General features: G+C 35.7%; 1 protein-coding gene across 5 annotated transcripts in view; it reads right to left on the bottom strand.

Annotated features, from left to right (window-relative positions):
• Nucleotides 1-659: 659 nt before the first annotated feature.
• The window catches only part of SLC5A7 (solute carrier family 5 member 7), a 38,165-nt gene continuing 15,772 nt past the window's right edge, over nucleotides 660-23,052 (bottom strand). For all 5 annotated transcript variants that reach the window (XM_072621792.1, XM_072621795.1, XM_072621793.1 and 2 more), the window contains 5 exons: nucleotides 18,701-18,849; nucleotides 11,804-11,947; nucleotides 9,609-9,762; nucleotides 7,110-7,327; nucleotides 660-4,565 (listed from right to left, as the gene is read on the bottom strand). In XM_072621792.1, the coding sequence (XP_072477893.1) occupies nucleotides 3,936-4,565; nucleotides 7,110-7,327; nucleotides 9,609-9,762; nucleotides 11,804-11,947; nucleotides 18,701-18,849 (1,295 nt within the window). In that variant the 3' untranslated portion in view covers nucleotides 660-3,935. The remainder of the gene's footprint in view (nucleotides 4,566-7,109; nucleotides 7,328-9,608; nucleotides 9,763-11,803; nucleotides 11,948-18,700; nucleotides 18,850-23,052) is intronic.

The raw sequence follows: 23,052 nt of genomic DNA, 5'->3' as shown, positions 1-23,052 counted from the left end.
TTGCTGAAGAAGACCATGCCATCAGAGAAATGGTGACATGACTTGCACTTGACATTGTTTTGAGTGAGGGAGGGCTGTGCAGGTCACCAGCCTCACTTCTCCTCCAGAGTCATCTGAAACATCAGGATGGCTGGAAATGACCCAGGATGCACTGGGAGATCTTGTCCCCTTTAGGCCAAGGTCTATTCAGGTACTCACTTAGGGTGAGGCAACACCCATTCATTTAATAGGCCTGTTTAAGAGTAGCCAGGGTATGGCCCCTTTAATGAGGTAAAAAAAAAAAAATGAAGGGTAAGGTAATGCCCATTCATTGAATAAGCCTGTTTAAGAAATAGCCTGGGTGGCCCCTTTAATAAGGCAAAGAAAAATGAAGACATCAGGCTGGGAGGGAAACAGCAACAGTTACTATTGATAATCACTCTGAAGCCAGGAGGGTCCAGAAGGGAGCCCTTAGGCAACTGCCTAGTGTTATATGAGCTTCAGAGTGCAGTAGGTTTAAGGTTTTGGGATCCTTTGAGTTCTGGATACTACCGTACATAACTAAAGCCCTATGGACAGGGCTCATTTTCTGTGGCGTTTCTTTCTTTCAGCATTTGTGTATATGTTTTCCCCCAAGAATTACATACAATGCAGCAGTTTCACTGAGCATGTACACTGACTTCATTAATGGGTTAGTTTTATTTAATTTCTGTTGCATAGTTTTCATAAAGCACCATTTACCCTACTGACTAATAAAATTCATTTCTATTTGATTCAAGGGACGGCCAAAAGAAAAAGGCAAACCTAGACAATGATATCCTGAATTATATTGGCACAATTTAATACAGTACTATTGCATTGAAAACATATACATCTATTATGTTTAATCTAGCTAATAGTAAGCGTAGTTTTACATAATATTTTTGACAGACAAAAAATATATATTTTAGAACCACCATATGCATAAGCCTGGCTAATAGCAGACTTACAATAAATTGGTTACTAATTGCACATTATACTAGAGCAAATCAGCTTGAAGATTGGAAGGGAAAATGGTCATTTATATTTAAAATATTAACTCAGTTCACTGCATAAAAATAATAATCAAAATCCAGCAACCATCATACTAGGTTTATGCCTTTCAAGTTCACATTCAGTTCAGTCTCACAAGATTATTTTATCTATACATATACTAAATATTGAATTTGTTGAGTATTGTTGAATGTTGAATATTGAATTGAATTTCGACAATATAGTGAATAGTTTACTTGGGCTAATCTTTAACATCTCAGTTAACCAAAAAAAGCTAGATGTTACATATCAACTCTTGAAACACCTAGAAACATGGAAGCATGTCATTCCCAGTCATTTAAAAACACATGATAATAAAATTTGCAGCCAGATCGGGAATCCTTTACTCACAAGTAGTGGGCCTAACTTTCCAACATTCTAAATTGCAGAGCAAATACAGATTTGCTTTGAGAGAAGAATTCCCTTACCTAGGGATTCCCAATACAATAAAGTCACAGAACCTACCCTAACCTTACTATCGTTGCAGACAATTCCTTAATTTATGAAATGTGTGTTCTAACAAATTTCTACTCAAATCATACTATCTCAGATTTAAGGTTGGAAGAGACCCCAGAAGCCTGAATATGTTTTTTTGTAAAGTGACTATTTTCTTAACAATTTCCATTATAAATTTGGAATTATGTTCTCATGGGAAAGAAATACTATTCCTTATCCCAAATGGAAATTGTATTGTAGCAAAAGGTTTTAGATCGATATTTCTGTGACATTTTGGCAATTCTAGTATACCTGCATCATTATGTGTTCTTGGAATTGTCCTTTCTATCCAGAAGTTCGACTTTTCCTTTGGAAACTTCCAGCACTTTCTGGCTTTGGGCTCTTCTCTCACCTTTCTCAGAATCCTTCTACTGGACCAGTAGAATTTCATCCTTGCCTGGAGATTCCTTGACTCTACATAGCCTCAGCTTCTGGAATGTTTCTCTTCTCTACACCTAACTTTGTCTTATTAAATACTTGGATTGAATTTTCCTTGTATCCGAGTATTTCTAGTGGCCAGTGGAGAGTGGGCCATACCATCCCACTTCATAAGGATTGCCAGACAATTGAATATATGGTAAATTTCAGCCTGAGAACCTGGAAACTCGTGTGATAATAAAGTGGTTATTATTTATTCCGTTCACTCTGAAAGTTCAATTCTGTGCATAAAGCTTGCTTGGAATGAAGGTTATCTATGTTTCATTCAGTACTTTAAGAAAATTACAAAGGAAATCCAGAAACTAGTTCTTCTTTCAGGAATATGAATATTTATAGTCTATACTGAAAGCTAAATCAACTTGGTTGCTGTCTATATAGGGGTAACACTCAATTACTAGGAGAATAAAACTTTAGGCCACAATGATTCAACTTTTCAATCTGCTTAATTGATCAGCTCCTAACTTTAATTTTACACAAACAACTCAAGTTATAATAGAAATGTGGTTGGTGGAGAAATTATTTTAAGATTCCAAAATGAATGCATACAATTATACAGATATGCTATGTATAATATGTACATATATTTCTTTAAAACTCCATAAAAGGAGCAAAAATAATATAATGAACAACCTCATGAAAGTTATGGTAACACCAAACGTTGAAATTGATGGCTTCTTCCTTTTGGCAGCAGGATTTATTTCCACTTTTCTGCTTCTTTTCTTTCATCTTGGTTTCTATATTCACCGGACTCTCTTCTGTGGTGATTATCCACTCAATCTGGAGAATGAGCTTGGGAGTCAGTAAATGCCACAGTGTCCAAATCCAAGGATAGGTAATTTTTAATCTTCTAGTTTTCCTATTATTAGGATGATTGCCAGGGAGATGACATGCTGGTAGGAAATATTTAGTAAAATACACAATGATTTAATGATTTGCTTTTTAGTAAGCTTAGCCTGAGCTGTGCTCGTAACAACATTTATGTTCATCTGCCTTGATATTGCCTTCCAATATCGATTTCAAAAGTGAAGCTAGAAACTGTTCTTTTTCATGATGGCAAAAATATATTTACTTCAGGCAAAGCATAAATGTCTATTGATCTCCCTAGTCCCTTCTGTTGAATTTCTAGCTCAAATTATTGCTTCCAAGTTTTCTAATAATTCTATTCTGCTTCTAGGTATACTCTGTAAATAGATATTCGTGGTGGTCATATTCAGGGAACCAAAGATTTCCTTGCTGACAGCAGATTTTGTTTGCCTAAAACCTTGCACATCAGACAGCACCCACTTGAAGATGAATTTATATCTGGAGTCTGGGTTTAGAACAATAGGTTAGCAACCATTCCTATGAAAATCCCTACCTGCAAAAGCAAAATAAAAACTATGTTACCAAGCTGATAGCCTTTCAGTCTTCTATTTCATTAGATATTAGAGGATTTTCTGAAACCTCATTTCAAGAACAATTTAGTGGCTAATCCAGGACACTTTTTAGAAAGATGACAGTATGCTGTTCACTTAGTGTAAAAAGAAAGGATACTTATTTTTTCTGTATGGATCATCTCACAAGACTTTGAGAACATCAATTTTCCTTCAGCTGCTGCTCTAATTATCTACTCCCCCTGGGGTTCCTATAAAATGTATACATTTTGAAAAATAGAAATCCTTTGCTGCTGTCTCTTTCCAATAGGAGATGACCTCATTCCTGGATATTTGTAAAACTATCTAGAAATGTTATTAAAACAACAATGAATGTAATAAACCTAGTCACTGATTTCATAGAAGGTGGCCCACCCATCCGTCTTGATGGGTCTTGGATTGGTGCAGTGGTGTTTAATTACACAACATTCTGAAGTCTTACTTATGCTTAATCTTTTCCCTTAAATGCTGCATATCATCCTCTCTAGTCTATGTGATTGCAGTACCTTCCTGGGGAAACAGTATTTCATTTCACTGGAGTCATTGTAAGTTATCTTCAGTACCGGAGCCTTCTGGGCTTGATGGGACATCAAGGAGGGCCTCTTTGTTTGTAAAAGTTGAACTGAGAGTCATGCTCTGCCGAGGCTTCACAGGTGCAAGTTCGTCTAATTTAATATTTTCGTTTTTGACCAGAATTGTCTTGTCCATATTCTCTTTACTGTGCCTGGCGACTATAGCATCGAGGAAGTCTAACTTGGGAGGTAGGGTGCCACTTTCAAATAGATATTTGGCAAGATAAGAGACAGAGATATTGGTGAAGAAGGAGATGGACATAGCAAATGTTTTAAATGGGAATCTCTGGTGATAAATGCCATCTTCATCACGGTAATGACCAGGATATAAGATCAATGGCTGCAGGTAAAGATATGGTTCTCCTCCAGTTATTCTGAAGAGGAGACCAAGCACATATCCCACCATGGCACCATATGTATTGGTTCCCTTGATAAAGAGTACACACAAGAGTTGAGGAAAGAGGATTATGTAAACAAGGTCAGAACTGAGAAACCAGAGTCCATAAACTGATTTGGCTAAAAGGGCCATTGTGGTAGCTGCTGCTCCAAAAACAAACACAGTTAATCTCATAATCCAGACGATTTCGGTATCAGATGCCTAAAACAAAAATTCACAGTATTAATGGATTGACTCGTTTCAATTTAAAAAGTGGTGTCTTCTTTTATTTTTCAAATTTTGTAGCATGTTCTGTGGTTTAGTTATTTTTATACAAAAATAAAGTTAATCCACAGGGTCCATGTCCAATGTACTAATGATGTCCTAGTAGAGGGTCATTTCAAAGATTCTATATGTCTTCCATAATGAAGAGATGGAAGAATACAGTTAAGAACTCATATTCCTTCTATTATAAAGGATGAGAAAGGAAGTGGACAGGCTTATCTGAGAGAATGGAGGAATGACCTAAATGTTCTTACTTATAATAATAAAGATTTATTGCAAACTGTGGAAGATACTATGCGAAGCACAAAGAGAAAATCAGCAACAAACCCCTGTTCTTAAGCTTATGGCATGGATAACAGATAAATAATACATTTGAAGAGGGATTAAGATCATCCAATATGCAGGTTCTCAGGCAGGACCTTATGTATAGATGACAACTGACTAATAATAAAGAAAGGTTTATTTCATTTTGTATACTTTATGGATACATGTTGTACATTTATTTGACTTAGTAGAGAGCACAAACCCTGGCTTTAGGACTCCCTAAAAGCATTATGGCCAAGGGTGTGGTGGGGTATGAGTTGGAGAGAGTAAACATGTATTGGGAGGGTATGTTCTCTGATCTCTCCATGTCCTTCAACAATCTAGCACTCCACTATGCGACCAAATGGTGGCAGAGTGGGTGGAATACTTGGTTTGGAGTCAGAAGGACTCATCTTCCTGAATTCAAATCTGGTCTTAGACACTTAATAGATGTGTGGCCCTGGACAAGTCACTTTGGTTTGCCCCAGTTTCCTCATCTATAAAATGAGATGGAGAAGGAAATGGTAAGCCGTTACAATATCTTTGCCAAGAAAACCCCAAATGGGGTCATGAAGAATCAGACAAAACTGAAATGACTGAACAACAAAAATTCTAACAAATGAGATGAGCCTGTTTTTCTGTTTCAGTGGCTATGAGAGAAAATCTTATTAACACAGGCTAGTAGAAAAAACACTAAACATGGAGTCAGCAGAGACCTGTATTCAAATTCTAACTTCAATATTTTATTCTCTTATGACTATTGGAAATTACAGAATCATAGGAATAGAAGTAGAAAGGATCTTAGAGGCTATTGAGTCCAATTCCCTTATTTTACAGATGAGGTAAATGAAGTATGGAGAATTTAATTGCTGTGCTAAGGATTATATAGCTAGCAAGCAAATTAAGTGTGATATGAACCCATCTTCCTGACTCCAAGTCCAAAGTTATATCCATAGCCTCAATGTCCTTTTTTGCAGTATAAGTACAGTAACACCTGTAGCACCTATACTGAGGATCAAGTAAAATGGTATGTGTAAAGCATTTTGCAAAGTACAATAAAAATATCAGATGTTATTAACACGTACATGTATCATCAGCCAGGTCAATTTTGTTAGAAGAGACTTAAAGTACCTTTAGGAGAAGTCTCATTCATTTGCAGATTTTATTTTATATTACTCCCCTTTACATATTTTATATTCCAGCTAAACTTCTTAACCAAATTAATCAAGCCCCATTCTTCTCTGAATTCTATGTAATAAAAACTAGCATTTATATAGAACATTAATGTTTCTATTTGTAAAGCACTTTACTATCTCATTTAATCCTTGTAATTCTGGGAAGCATGTGCTATTATCATCCCCATTTTACAAATTAAAAAACTAAGGGAGAGAGAGGCTAAATAATTTTCCCAGAGTAACAGAGATAATAAGAACATGAGGTAGGATTCAAACTCTGATCTTCCTGATTTTAGGTCAAGTGTCATCTATCCCCTATGTCATCTAGCTGCCTCTATGTTCCACCTCAGTCTGTGATTTTGCACAGGCTTCATCGCATGATTGAAATATATGCCCTCCTCACATATACCTGTTAGAATACTTGAGTTTCTTTCAAGACTTAGTCAGGTGTCATCTATACATGAGGTCCTGCCTGAGAACCTCACCTGCATATTGGATGATCTTGCTCCCTCTTCAAATGTATTACTTATCTGTTATCCATGCCATAAGCTTAAGAACAGGGGTTTGTTGCTGATTTTCTCTTTGTGCCTAGCATAGTGTCTTCCACAGTTTGCAATAAATCTGAATTGTTTAATACAAGTTTATTGAATTAAGATGAACTATTGAATGTAACTTGAAGCTGCATTGACTTAGGCACTTGGTCACTTTGGCTAATGAGATACTAATAAGCATCTTTGTAGATATAAAGTGAAAATCAAGCCAAAAGATTATTTATATCCAGATCCTGCTGTACAGGGGAATAAGCTTATATCCATTCAACTGATTTGTCTCCATCAATACTACGACTAATAATTACATGCATTATGGTTTGCATTTACATAATGATTCAACTTCAATAGGATCATGTCCCAACTTATTTTATACCCTTAAAGTGAAATGGGAATCACACATTCCTCCTCAGGGAAAAGAGAGACAGAACGATTATTTTTAAATTGATACTTACATTTTGTCGGAATGACAGTTGGTAGATATTTCGAGCAAACATTGAACTTGCTGATAGGATTGAAGAATCAGCAGATGACATTACAGCAGCTGCTACTGCACCAAGACCAAAGAAAGAAATATATATTGGACAGAGATGCTGCAGCACAATAGGCAAAATCATATCTCCTTCTTGCCTTTCTATGGGTTCTGGAAGACCATACGAAGTCTTATTCCAGTCTGTTGGATTAAAATTTGTAAAAATCAGATACATTATTCATTTAAATCATGAGCATACAGAACTGGAAAACATCAGAAACTGAAAATATTAGAAAGGATCCTTCCCCCCACACCCTCAAAAAATGCCTTCACTTTATAAATAAGGAAACTAATTCCCAGTATCAAGATCAAGTGACTTACCCAAGGTCTCATGGACATAAAAGAGACAGAACTAGAATTCAAATACAGACCTTTAGTTCTGAGTTCAACATTTTTAGGAAAGACATTGATAAGTTGAGGAATATGTAGGGGAGGTCCGGTAGGAGGCTGAAGGATCTCAATTTCATGTCATATGAAGATTGGTTAAAGAAACATGTTTGTTTAACCCAGAGAAGAGAAACTTGGGAAAAGGGCAAGGGCCATGCTATATGTTCTCAGTATAGTTCTGTTTGGGGACAGAGGCCAGCTGATCTAAGGGAAATGGACTGCCTTAGGAAGGAGTTCTCCTTCAACGAACATCTTTAAGCAAATCCCAAATGAGCACTTGTCCATTGTGTTACAGAGCAAATTCTTTTCTAGGTATGACTTGGACTAGATGAACCTTTCAACACTTCATTTCAATGATTCTCTGAGACTATATATTCCCAGAGACCAGTAAATTTAAGTGAAGAGTCTTGTAATGCTTTATGGCCAAATATTGAGAGAATTCAGCATGCATTTCTTGCTAAAAATGGGAATAAGACAATCAAGTTATTTTAAAAGCTTCTACTTTATGAAGGTTATTTCTTCCCTGTTTATTATTGTTATTATTCCCTGATAATTATTTTTCCGCCTTCTCATGAGAATGAACTGGAACTTTTGAGCCTGGGGTACCAAGCACTATGGAAAAGCATTAGAATTGGTCCCCCATGGTCCCAAGGATGTTTGCATTTCCCTATAGTATATTCTTCTTTGACAACTATCATGGAAGATTATAAAATGTAACCCAGATTTCATGAAAAGTGATTTGGGCTTCTTGACTCACGGAAGCTATAAAACCAACATCTTTCAAGGCTCATTAAAAAGTTTTCTTTAATGCCTTTATTTTTACATCTAGTCACTTCTGAATATACCAATACACTCCTCCCCCAACACATATTAAACCCTTCTTTGTAACAACAAAGGAAAAAAACAGTTAAGGAAACACCTGATATAGAGACCTTTGATAAGAAATAAAGCATTCTTGGAGTTCTAATGTCTTTACCAAGATGAAAGTGATATATGACATTATCCGTTTTCTGGGATCATTCCTGGTTTTTCAGTTGTTCACGTTCAGGTTTTCTTTTAGTGATTGTTGTCCCTAAACTGTATCATTTTTTATGTGGCAAATTTGCTTCTTGAATATCTCATTTTGCATATGTTCACAAAATCTTTTTTTCTGAATTCCTTATATTTTAACGTTTATTTTTATCTATTCTTCAATTGATCAATATCCTTTGTTTCCAGTCCACAAAAAAGTGCTGCTGTTAACATTTTGGCACATTTTATATCTTTATTTATGATTTTGCCCTCTTTGGGAAAAAAGTACTAGTTGAATCCCTGGGTCAAAGTGTATGAACAGTTTATTCACTTTCCTGGGAAAATTCCAAATGGTTATCTTGAATCATTGGACCAACTGATGACTCCAATAATAGTGTATAGCTTTTTCCATACACTTTCCAGTGCTACCTGTTGTCATTCTCTTTTTGTCAAGTTTGGTGAGTTTTAGGTTTTGTGGTGAAAGTACAGAATTGTTTTAATTTTAAATTCCATAATGAGTAAATTGGAGTATGATTTTATATGTTCATTCATCGTTTGCAAGTTTTCTTTTAAAAGCAGTTTATATTTTTCACCTATTTGGGAATGATTCACTATTACATATTTGTGTGTATGTGTGTGTACATCTTAGCTGTCAATTTTTATCAGTAATATTTGATGTGAATATTTTCCTAATCAACAGTTTTCTTTTTTCATATTTTATCTTGATTGATTTACTCCATGTGAAAAGATTTTTTCATTTTGAATGACTAAAATTACCTATTTCATCCTTTGTGAGTGTCTGTATCACCTGTTTGGTTAAGTTCTTTCACTATAGTTGCGAATGGTAATACTTTGTATTCTCAGGTCACATAGCCATTTAAAGATTACTGTTACTTGCTGTATGGCTCATACAAAGTAAATTCAAAGGTTGGAAACAAACATCCAAATCAGCCAAATAACATGGGGTTTCAAGTCTATATGTATTAGTGAGCACGGTGTTGACAGTAACAAGATAAAACTTTACCTGTTGATGCTCCAATTGCACCAATGAGTACTGAAGGGAGGGCCATCACTAGGCACCCAAAAGATGCCAGGAAGGATAGAAGTTGAGCATAGGCTGCTGAAGATGATGACAGAACTCTTTGAAAATAGGCTTGCCATGGGATTCCTCCCATCGTCTGAAAATAAATCAAATACTTCTCTCCTAAGTCTGAAAACATTGTCAGAAATGAGAGCGAGAATATGCTTCCTGATAATCCATTTATGGTTCTATTTCCAAAGTATGACTATTGTACTGTAGTCAGTGAACAGGAAATTCTCATGTCATGTATGGTGAGTTGCCAGAAATAGGGTACACATTTTGATTCTTGTTAAAATTGGAATTACAAGAATTCACATACATAAATATAATTGGATTCTGTGGAAATCTCTCTAGATTATAAACCACTGAAGACATGATTTATAAGTTCACTGTTGATTAGACTAGAGCATATCTCTATCTTAGCAAGGGGCTAATCATGCCTTCTTAAATAGACGGTGCTAACTGAAGGCATGACTAATAGAAGAGAAGTTGTAACCTTGGACAATATACATCATCAAATAGTTTGGTACCAATATAAATTTTAGATGATGAATGTATTGATATAGTCATGCTGCTCTTCTGGTAAAAAAAAAAAAATCTTCAGTAGCACCCTGTAGCTTTTTAAGTAAATTTTTAGCTCTTTTTGGCCGATATTTAAGACTTAATGCCACCCTACCTTTCCACTCATCTCATATTACTCCTATCCATGCCATTTATTCTCAAGGCAAACTGTAAAATTCTCTTAGCTTTTAAAGCACATTTTACTGTTTCACCCTCTTACCTTTGCTTAGACTGTTTCCTATACCTGCAATGCCTCCTCCCCAGATAAGCAACATCATTTTTACAAACTTTGATAATGTTCAAAAGCTATCTTTATGTTTTTCTCCATCAAGGAATTTTGTATAACCCTAATATATAAATAGAAAATACATTGTTAAAGGAAAGTTTTTAAAACCATGGCATGCTCAATGGAATCACATGTGTTTTTGTAAGGAAAAATGATAAACAGTAATATTCTCCTATACCTCTAAGAACCATGATTCTTTTTTAGACATCTCTGATATAATTTCCTTTTAGAACTTTGGACACATGGCAACATCAACTTCATTAAAAAATTGTAGAAGCCACTAGAACTCAAAAAAAAATTAAGTCAATGTGGTAAATATTAAATTTAATCATACTAAGAACTTAAAAGAAAGGTTCTTATGAAAAGGAATACTTTTATTGTGATCGTCTTGTTGGCAAAAGTAAGTAATTTTTACTTTGTTTTCTAAACTAAAGTTTCTTTTACAAACAAAGAAACAACATTTAATAAAGTTGTGCTTTTTTTATGCTTTTGAAAATATACCACTTTGCTCTTCCTATGGGCAGAACCCTAGGTTGGCAGGTTGGTTTTCTTTTTCCTTAATTCTTTCCTCTTCTTTTACCTTCAAAATATCTAATTTCCTTATTCTTTCCCCGGGCCCTGCAGGGTTTCTCACTGTGGGAACCATTCCTTAAAAGCATTCTTGACAATTTCTCCTTCTACCAGCCCACCCACTCCCTCAAATATTACTTCTTTTTAAATTCCATCTCTTGAAGGTACTGCTAATTGGCTCACTCCCTATTTACCAGAGTAAGTGAATTTTATAAGTTGTTAAAGTCTTAATCCAAAATTTATATATTAGTATTGTCTTCTTGTGTTTTTACTCAAAAAGACTTTGTGAGATTTTCTGTTACTATACTAGGCTGGTGGGAAAAATAATTAGCAGGGTGCCTTTCCTTAATTATAATGTGTTGACAGCTACCTATTTCACCTATGCAAAAGAACAGCTTAGTCTTAAAACCAAAGTTATTACCCTTGTCTTTGACCTTGTTTTCTAACTTTAGCATCAGTCAACTCTATCAACAAGCTAAGATTTGTTTTTTATTATTGTCATCATGCTGCCACATACATTTGATGCTTCGCTGAAAATGAAAGGACTCCTTGCGTTTACCTGGAATATCTGACAGAATGTGACAGAATGTGGGCTTTCCTGTCCCACCTGACACTTGGCTTAGTTAGGGACTTTTAATTGGTTGTTGTGTGTGTCAAAATATGAAAAAGATTTACTCCATGACAAACCAGATGTTTTATTTGTGAGTAAGATATCACTTACCAGTAAAAGAAAATTATCAATCCAAATATAGATTTCATTTGTTTTAATAGAGCCCAACCATGGGTCCTGGAAAACTTTATGCACAGCAGTGAACCCAATGTCTGTAACGGCATGATGTGACATCGCAAAAGGCACACTGATCCACTGTAACAAAAAAAATTAACATCATATTCAGATTTTAATAGTTCAAGGAGCAGCCAGGATTGTGGAATAGAAGCAGCAACTCATCTTGAACTCTTCCAACTTTCTCCTCTAAATAACTTTAAAATAACATACCTAATTGAATTCTGGACTGCAATGTCAACAAAAGGTTGGGGCAACATTTTTTTTTTCAAGTCCAAAATAACTTAGGTGGTCAGAGGAAGAAGGCTGTGATGCTGGGGTGGGACAAGCAGCAGCAGGTCCAGGGTCTTGCAGGTGACTGAAATAGTGGCAGTAATAGCTTCAGGAGCTTTCATTCCAGAGATGGTAAAGGGGATGGACAATTGGTCAGAAAGAGACCAGAAGGGGACCCTGAGCTGACACTGGGTGCAGGACCTTGTTGTATTATCCACACACACACTTCTGGGCTGCCATTCCAGGGTGTAGAGGAATACTAGTACTTCTTGCCACATGGAAGCAGGGACCTTCCTGGGTAAAGACCAGAGCTGAGACCTGGAAAACGGTGACCACACCTCTCCCCAGGTCAAACCACTTTGGAAGCACTGAAAACTCACAAATCCCCAGAATTAGCCCTGGGAAAAAAAAAAAAAAAACCCAGCACAGCAAAACCTGAAGCTTAAGACAATGCCCGCCCCTCCCACATAGCCTAACTTTAACATAAAGTTAAAAATTAAGAAAAAAGCTCGAAAAATGATGGAAGAACAACAACAAAAAGAACCTGACCATAAAAAGCTCCCATGGTGACAGAGAAGATTAAGGCATAATTTAGAAGAAGACAACAATGTGGACACTGCTGCAAGTAAAGCATCAATGAATTTAATTTAATTTAATTTAAATTGAACACAAACCCACCAAGAATTTCTGGAAGAGCTTCAGAAAGAAAAAGTGGAGAGTAAAAATTTGGAAAAGAAATGAGAATGATGCAAGAAAATCATGAAATGAGATGTCTTTTCATAACAACTTAGTTTAAGAGGCATGAAAGAAGGAAGAAAGTAACAGCTCAAAAAAACAGAACTGGCCAAATGGTAGAAGAGGCAAAATATAAAAGAAAAAAAAAGAACTTGTTAAAATACAGAATTGGCCAAATGGAAAAAAAAAAGTATAAAAGCTCACTTAAAATAATTCCTTAAAATTAAAATTGGGTAAGTGGAATCTAATGACTACATGAAACATCAAGAAACAGTATGACAAAGTCAAAAGAATGAAAAAAGAAGAAAAAGTGAAATATCTCCTTGGGAAAGCAACTAACCTGAAAAATAGATTTAGGTGAGAAAATTTAAGAATTATCTTTTAAAAACTACCAGGAAATCCACAATAAAAAAAATAAAGTCTAGACATCACAGTACAAGAAATTTTCAAGGAAAAGTGAACCTGATATTCTAGAATCAAGAGGCAAAATAGAAATGGAAAGAATTCACTGATTGTCTCCCAAATGAAAACTCTCAGTAATATGACAGAACTTCCAGGTCAAAAAAATAGCATAAGCAGTCATTAAGAAACCATTCAGACACCATAGAACTCAGGATCACACACTATTTTTCAGTTTTCATATTAAAAATTAATGAATGGCTTGGAATATGATAATCTGGAAGGCAAAGAAGTTAGCATTACAACTAATAATAATCTATGTAGCAAACCTGAGTATAATTCTTCAGGAGGGAAAATGGATATTCTTGATGAAAAGACCAGAAATGAATAGAAAATTTGACATTCAAACACAATATTAAAAAAGGAAATGTGAAAGAAAAATCATAAGGGAATTAATAAGGTTAAAAGGTTTATATTCCTATATGGGAAGATGATACATGTAACTCCTAATAACTTTTTCATTATTAAGGCAGTTAGAAGGAGTCAATATAGAGAATATAAGCATCAATCAATTATGTTGGATGACCTCAATAAAAAAAAAGAAAGGTTGAACAACAAGGATGCTGTGGGAAAAGTGGGAAGAGAGGAAAAATGGGGGAAATTATCTTAAATAAGAGAGGCATTCAAGGAAGAGACGGGTGGGCAATACTTTAATATTGCTGTCATTGGAATTGATTCAGAGGAAGAAAATGCAAACATATATACAGAAAGACTCAGTTGAATATAGAAATCTTTCCTACCCAGTAGGGAAGCAGAAGGTAGAGGGTATAAGAGAAAGGGGAGAAACAAAAGACAGGGTAGATTAAGAGAGGCAGTAGTTAGAAGTAAGACAGACTTCTGAGATGGGATAGGGTAAAAAAAGAGAGGAGTAGATTCTAATTGTTTAAAACAATTCAAAAGTCAAAATAATCAATATTTTAAAAGTAAATTGAATTCTTGGTTCTAAATGAAATCTGACAATCTCTGATGTTGTTCTTACCTTATCCAGTGTTAGTTAATCCCTTACCTATCTCCCATCTCCTCCAGCCCTGGGTAAGGTAAAGATGTGAGCATCCTCCTTGCCTCTCACTGTTGCTTCCTGACCATCATTCTGTTGCCATCACTAACAACCTCTCCTCTTTTGATATTCATGGAGGTAGGTAGATGGGAAAATTCATGAGGACGGTGAAGAAAAGGCCTAAATATTATTGCATTCCTATCTTATCTGCCAAAGATACTGACAGACAATGAACCGGAAGGAAGATTACAAAAATGACCAATGTTTAGCTTGTAAGAAGATGGTTTTATTGCTAGAAGGGACCACAGAGGCCATCTTGTCTACTACTGTCATTTTTCAGTTAAGGAAACTGAGGTTCAGGAAGCAAAGTAACCTGGGGATCTAGCTATTCTTAATGAATTGGTCTGTTAGGCCTCTTCCATTGCAAACCTTAACCTTTGTGATTCTAAGCAATAAGTTCTTTAAAAAGACTAATGGAATAGTTAACTAATGTTAAAAATTATTGAAAAATTGGAGGGAATAGAAAAGTTATTTTAGGACTAGAGAATGCAAAATGTCTTGAGTTTCCCCCAAAGGAATAAAGTATAGTCTTCCAGCTATAGACAGATGTATTTGTTCCTAGAAAAAATTCCAGAATATAATTACTGATAAACATTTAGAAAGATAAGAAGTATTCACTAAGAGCCAGAATGAACTCATCAAGAACAAGACATACCAGACAAACTTCATTTTCTTTTTTCTTCCTTCCTTCCTTCCTTCCTTCCTTCCTTCCTTCCTTCCTTCCTTCCTTCCTTCCTTCCTTCCTTCCTTCCTTCCTTCCTCCCTTCCTTCCTTCCCTCCTTCCTTCCTTCCTTTCATAGAATGACTTATTTTTTTCTCTTTGTGCTCTCCTGCTTGGTAACTTCATTAGCTTCTATGGGGTTGTATATGTAGATAACTACCGTATCTCTGTATCTAATTACAGTGCTAATTCTGTCCTCCAAACCTACATCCTCAAATATCTTTTTGACATATAAGTTATGTGTTCTGTAGGCCTTTCAGATTCAATGCATCTAAAGCAAAATTCTAAACCTCTTCTGAATTTTTCTACTGCTATCAAGGATATGAAGTCCTCCCAGGCACCTTGGTTAGAAATCTCAGTGTCATCCTTGTCTTCTCATTTTTACTCCAAATGTGCAATCACTTGCTAAGTCTCCTATCTTTATAACATCTCTCACATATGTCCTCTTCTTTCCAGTTACACAGATGTCATCTTAACTCAGGCTCTTGACCCCTCTTACTTGGACTATGGCAATACCTTTCTATTTTTTTCTATCTTTTGAGACTCTCCTTATTCCAATCCATCCTCCACATAGCCACTAACAGTCAAGAAACTACTCAGCAAACTCTAGCAGTTCCCTATTACTTCTAGGGACAAAAACAAATTCCTTTATTTGGCATTTAAAATGTTTAATCAACTAGCCCCTTCCTAACTTTCAAGTCTTCTTATTATTTCCCTCTATACACTCCATGGTTCAGCCATATTGGCTATTTTCTATTCTCCACATATGTGTGTACATATCTATATCCATATATCCATATGTATATGCATCCATATATACATATATGTCCATTTCCCATCTCCATGCCTTTGCACTGACTGTGTCCACTTCTATGTCTGAATATTCTTAATGTGAAGGCTCAACTCAAGCACTGCAATTACATGCAACCTTTCTTGATCCCTTTAGATACTTCACTTTGTGCTAATTTTACATATATCTATATACCCCTCCCCTGTTAGAATGTAAGAACCTTGATGGGTGAACCTGTTTTACTTTTATGTTTGTTTCCCTAGTTCCTTAAAAAGGGCTTAATAAATGATTGTTAAAAGACAGAAGTCTTTATCACTTGAGGTCTTCTGGCATAGGATGGATTAACTTAATTTATTAACAAAGCTTTACAGGAGATTCCTCTTTTGGTGTATATTGGATCAAGTGATATCTTAGGTCCTTTACAATTGTGAGGATTTTTTTTTATTATGATGCATTTTTATGATTGATTCCTCCCTCCATCTTTGTCACAGCTATCTATTGACTCTTCTTTCTTACTCAATGACTTCATTACTTGGTTGAGTCTTACCTCTCTGGTAGTCACATTTCATGACTTCCAAACTCATGTCAAAGACTTTTCTAATAACATGACTTCACATTTATTCAATTCCAACAATATCAATACCTATTCCAGATTAGTCATCCACAAACATGGTCATACTGCAGGTCTTTAACGCCAATATGTCTTCAGGGCCTTCAAGTAAAATTATTGCTTCTATTCTATTCTATTCTACTCTCTTAACTTTCCACCATTCCCATTTCCCCACTCCTTCTTAGGTTAGTGTAATATGACAACAGCCAAAGAAGGAAATATAAATTTGATAATCTAGGAATCTCTAAACCATGAGACTTTGAATGTGGGGAGATGAATGCCTTGCTCTTTAATTGCACAATAACTTCACTGAGAGAGTCAGTTGTTTGCAGATTAGCAAATTAACATTTTCCGTTATTTTACTTTCGTGTGTATGTGTGTGTGTGTGTGTGTGTGTGTGTGTGTGTGTGTGTGTGTGTGTGTGTGTGTAATTTGATTGCAGTACCCTGTGTCCTTATCTGTGATTTCTCAGAAGTTCCTGCTGGGCCTATACCTGAATATGGCCAGTCATCCATTGCCTCATCAATGCAGACATACAGCATTACCAGGCTAAGCCCATTTCAGATATGCTTTGGGAAGATATATTCCTTTTTAACTGTGTATTTTCTTCTTTGTGAGAGTTTATCCTATTAATCGGTGAAAGCTTAATTTTTTGAGAGTTTATTTGTTGTTGCATTAGAAACATAAATAAAAGAGAACTTGAGCAATTTAAAGCATCTCAAAACCAATAAAAGACTCCATTGAACAAAAATCTCAAGAATACAAATAAAATTTATAGTGATATACAACAGGACATCACAGACCTCAGTAGTTCCTATATGTAACAGGAAAAGGATAATAAAAAATAAATAAGTCCATACCTAATCTCCAAGACTGATTTTAGCCACTAATTTCAACATTCCTCCAACAAGGCTATTTCTGCTAGACTCAGATTGGTTTAAATTTCAGTTTTTTTCTTTTTCCCTTCTAAGTACCTGGTATGAGTAGCTTAGAAGATAATGAAGAAAAAGAAAAACAGATGTGGAAAAAGGACATAGGTTCAAAATCTGCCTTTGATACTCTCTATGTGATAATAAGAAACTCATTTCATCTCCTTGGATCTCAGTTTCCTCATCTGTAAATGGAAAGTGTTGGCCTCTGAGATCCCTCTCAGCTCTACCTCTATCATCTTATGAGAAAAAAGGACCTTAAATAAGATTCACAGAGGACTCTACCTGGCAAGACATGGGCAACAATCATGCAGAAGTAGATATGAATTGATGAGCTGTGGATTTTTCATCTGGAGAGATACCTTCCATTGTTGGGATTGTATATCCAAAGTATCAACATGTACTAGGGGAAAATGATAATGAATTTAGGGTTTTACCTATTACTGTGGTATTTGAGTTTACTTATTTGTGTATTTACTCCTGGTGCCCTCATGGCACCTACATGTGAACTGTTACTAAAACCATAATCATAGCATTTAATTGTAATGCTCTAAAGTATTTTTAAAGTAAAAAGCAGAAAGTTTCTATGACAGAAGAGCATACCTGCCTATAGACCTGTTCCACCTGTGTTAACAATAATAACAAATGGCATTGAAAAGCATTAATGAATCTTCCTTATATTCCTCAGAGAAATTAGTCTTAAATTTATAGTTAGAGATACAAGGTAAAGAAGATAATCATGTGTTTACATGTACAGATAGTTTTTTTCCTAAACAATGCATATATTATAAATCGTGTACTCATTCTTACACTGATCCTAAGTTATCACCTGAAATAACGCACAGTGGATTTAGAGTATTTGCTTAAAAAAAAACAAATAAGTTAGCAGGAGATTTTTTTCTCTCAAAGTCTGATGACAGTAACTATCTCCCAAGAACAAAGAAAGTTTCACACTTAAGTCTGGGTCAGAGTCTATGAGAGGAAAAATAATCTCTCCAACCTCGTGTTAAACCACTGAGAAGCATCAGAATGCTGAAAATCCTAAGCAATTCTTGGGTATCAAATTAAGTTCATACTTTTGTCTCAATTTTGTTTTTTAAAATGACTGGATATTTGTTGACTACTTCAGGATTAAAGAAAGCAGGAATGTTTATTACTGTATTAATAACCATGTTCCAATATGATGGAAAATACATATAAACTGTCTTTTAGTTGACTTGTGATTCAGTACCACTGCTTTAAATAGTTGGCCAAACTCACCAATCCCAAGAAGATGCAGAAGAGTTGGACTACGTCAGTGTATGCAACTGAATAGAGACCACCCACCAGGGTATACAGAGTTGCAATCAAGGCAGAAACAATAACTGAAATGTTCATATCGACATCAATAATCACACTGATGGTTGCACCTGAAGGAAAAGAAAATAGTGTAGTTGAAGTATTATGAGTTGTACCTTCTTTTCAAAATCATGAATGGTCTTTTTAAGCTTAAAGGACAATTAGATTTTATTTTCTGTGCCGTTTGATATGTGAGATATTTTCATAGGACCTAGAAAGAGGAGTTTAGAGAATATCTAGTTATCTGGTCCAGCCTCACATTACAGATGAGGAACTGAGGATCAAAAAAGGGAAGCAACTTGTTCAAAGTCACAGAAATAGTAAATTGTTAGAATTAGAACCTTTAAATTCAGTGTTCTTTCTAATTCAGCTGTGTGATCACCCTGGGCATCACAAAATTATTTTCTGCAAGTTATAGGATGATATATGTATATTTGAACTGACACTGCTAACTCTGTGACCCTGGACAAGTCACGTAGATTGTTTGCCTCAATTTCTTTGTCTGTAAAATGGAGTTGCTATGAAACAAAATGTTTAACATATATAAAGTACTTTGCAAACATTAAAGTGCTATGTATATTCTAGCTGTCATTGTTATTATTCCTGACATTTAAATAGAAGTACTCTTGGAACCATTAATGTTATTATATTTTCCTTTCATATAATTTTAATGCACATGTAACTTTTAAGTTGACTTGTCTAGTTAGCAATTCTGTTCAACCTACCTTAAAATCAGATTAAAAAAATAGTACATGTTGCTCTAAGTAAGAATCTAGACTAGTTTTAGAAATCAATTACACTTTTTTCTACTTTTGAGACTTCTTTTGACTTTTTTTGGTCACAAATATTTTAGAAATTTTGAGTCTCCTAGGGATTTACATTTCATTTGACTAAACAGCAATATTATCTAATTTGCATGTTGATATTAACAATATGTGATATACAATTACACTTCTTAAATTACCTCTTATTATACAGTTAACATCTAAGTATTCACCTCAAGGACATTGATAATTGAAATGAATAGATGACTCAAAACATTCTCGTTTGGCCCTGTAACGGAAGCTAATCTTTTTAGGAATTTATTTTCTTCTCTGATTTTGTGTGTGGAGACAGCAAAGCTTTCTGCTGATTAAAATATAACACCAATGGTAGGGGTTTTACTAATACCAGGTATAAATAACAAAGGCACAAATGCCATTCATGTGGGTAAAATATAATGACATTATCTTCTTAATTTATCTTTTGTTCTAGTTCAAATTCTTTTCCATATTATGTCAGAGAAGATGTTAGAAATTTCTGACCTTAAGTCATATTTGTCAGGGACAAAAGTATGTAATTTCAACTTCAAATATGAGGGTTCAGAGAAAAGTAGTTAGCCTGGCATACTCTACCTGCTTTTCATTACCTGGGCATAGTGGCTTATATCCTCTGCCTAGGACTAAAGAGACACAAACTTGTATTTATTGGGGAACGACTTCCCAGTCACACCAACCTCCTGGATTGTAACTGAAATGATGAATAAGTTTGCTAGGAAAACATAATAAAGCAGAGAGCAAGACTAAGTTACAATGATGCCAACAGAATCACATGCTTCAGTGGTAGTATCAGGAGAAAGAGAAAGAGAAGGAGCAGGAAGAGAAAAAGGAAGAGGAGGAGGAGAAGAGAAAATGGAGATAATTTCAGAAACATATTCAATGGGAAAGACCAGTGACATTGTGCCATATTCAGGTACAGGCCCAGCAGGAAACATCTCCCGCTGCTGGTCCAGAGAGAGCAATATGATGATATCACCAGAAGCCACCAGCACGCTACAGAGTGAGAAGCCTGAGTTGCCGCAACGTCTAGGCATATGCACCAGCCACATACTTTCCGTATTTCTGACTTTTCATAAGTCTTCCCTACATATGCTCATTCTTCTCACTGATGGTCTATGTATTTGTAGAAAAGGGAGACTCAGTTTTGGGAGTGTGAGATGTACCATTGCTACTTTTTTAACTGTGATATTTCATTAAACACCTTTGTTTTGAACTGTCTTCCAGGTGATTGATAAATATAAGCACATCTTCATTAAGGATTCATGGTAAAAAGGACAAAAACTGTGCAGAAAGAGAAGGAGGATCTGAGACCTGTCTCAGTCAGAGAAGGGAATTGCTGTTGTACCATCATTTCAATGATAGAAACTGACTCTTTTTGACCCCATCAGGAATTTTCTTGGCAAAGATATTGGAGTAGTATGCCATTTCCTTCTCTAGATCATCTTACAAATGAGGAAACTGAGGCAAAGAGGGTTAAGTGACTTGCTCAGGGTCATCACACAGCTAGCAAGAGTTGGAGGCAAGATTTGAACTCAGGCCTTTTGGACCCTAGGCCTGCATCACCTAAGTGTCCTGCCACCCAGTTGCCCCTGAAGGGAGATGTCCTACCAGTAGAATCATGGGTGCATCAGAGTATCAGATTAAAATAATGCCTCAACTGAAAGGAGGCTGGAAAATCCAAAAGTAGGCTAAATAACAAGAAAAAATATATTAATTTAGTTTAAAATTGGAAAAAAATAGTTGATTGATTTTTCTTATATCTTTAGTTTGATAACCTGCTTTGGGCTTTCATTGTGTTTCCTGGCCATTTTCTTCATTATATTATTTGGTTGCTTGATTCTCCACCTCCCTTAGAGTTGTTTAATTGTTTTTCCAACTTGATTCTATAGAATGACCAGTTCAGATCAAACTATGGTCTTTCAGAATGAATTCTACTCTGTTTACCCTATATACTAGGAAAGTCAATCCCATGCCTCAATTATAAGATGACTTTATTATTCACAACTTATCCTGAATGTCTCAATCAATAGGTGAATCCACTAAGAAGTCTCAGGTGGAACTGCAGTACCACCATGGTTATACTTTTGTCTACATATCTAAAAAAATACAGAGACGGTATAGAAGGCAGCTAGCTAACTCTTTAGAGGCAGTTGGGGCGCATAGCAAATAGAAGGCTGGGTCTAGAGTCTAGATGACTGCAGTTCAAATTCAGCTTCAGATACTTATTATCTATGTGACCCTGCACTAGACTGCTGACGACTCAATTTCCCAATAAAAATGAGGATAATAAAAGCATAAGATGAAATAAAATTTATAAAGTGCTTTGGAAGCTTGGAAGTGATATATGAATGTTATTTATTGCCATTATTATTATAGGAAACCTCAATAAAAACAACTTCATTGATGAAGAGTTTTACAATTTATGATCTTTCTGCTGAGAGCATCAAGATGATAACTTCTGTCTGTTCAGTATTTCTCATGTAGGGGTAAATAGTAAATGGTTAATTGTGAGACCGTGAGACAATGATTCACTATTTCACTGGTCTTTCGGTTCACTGAGCTATTTCTGAGTCTTTATTATCAATTGTGCTTTCTTATCATTCTTAGAGAAGTCACTATTGAACATGTGTCATTGTGTGAACATATTTTATAAAACAAAGTTGAGCTGTCGGAGCAGTAGGTTAGCATAAAGGAAAGAGAAGTGGCCTTATGTTTAGAAGGAGTGGATTCAAGTGCTGGTTCTTGTAATTAGAGACTTCACAAATATAAGATAATCTCTCTGAACTGCCATTTCCTTTTCTGTAAAATGAGTTGTTGTTTGTCCTTCATTTTTGGAGAGGAGCAATGACATATCAGGGTGATGTCTTGACTAGTGTATGAATTGGATTGAGTGAGGCAGAGTTGCACAAAGTTGTCAGCCTCACTCTCTCAAAAGTCAGGATGACTGGCAATGACCCAGGAGGCGGTGGATGACTCTGGCATCTTTCGATGTCTGACCAAGCTCTGAATGTTCCATAGAATCTGTCTCACCCATCTTCATGGTCACAAATTGTACTCATCCACCTATTCCATCAGGAGGTCTTCATATGCTTGGGGTAGATATCCTCCTAACTCACCTACAGATTTGAGATCTGTCAGTTATCCTCCACCTGATTTAGCCCCTCTGATGGTTTTCCTGGGGTGTGGCTGCTGCACATGCTACAGCTTCTTGGAGCCACAGGTGAGAGCTGAGTGGCAGTGGGCACCAAAGATAGATAAGCAGACTTGAAAAGAGCTCAGCAAGCCCCCATACCACAGGTGCTTGTTGTGTTTGTCCTTTGTTCTCTAAGAGGACCATGACATCAGGGAATGATGACATGACTTGCATTTGATTTTGATTTGAGTGAGGGAGGACTGTGCAAGGTCACTAGTCTCCCTTTCTCCTCCTGGGCCATCTGGGTCCAGTGGCCAGATATT

This window comes from Notamacropus eugenii, chromosome 6 (assembly GCF_028372415.1).
Source record: "Notamacropus eugenii isolate mMacEug1 chromosome 6, mMacEug1.pri_v2, whole genome shotgun sequence".
NCBI lineage: Eukaryota > Metazoa > Chordata > Mammalia > Diprotodontia > Macropodidae > Notamacropus > Notamacropus eugenii.
This window is presented reverse-complemented; position numbering and strand designations above follow the sequence as displayed.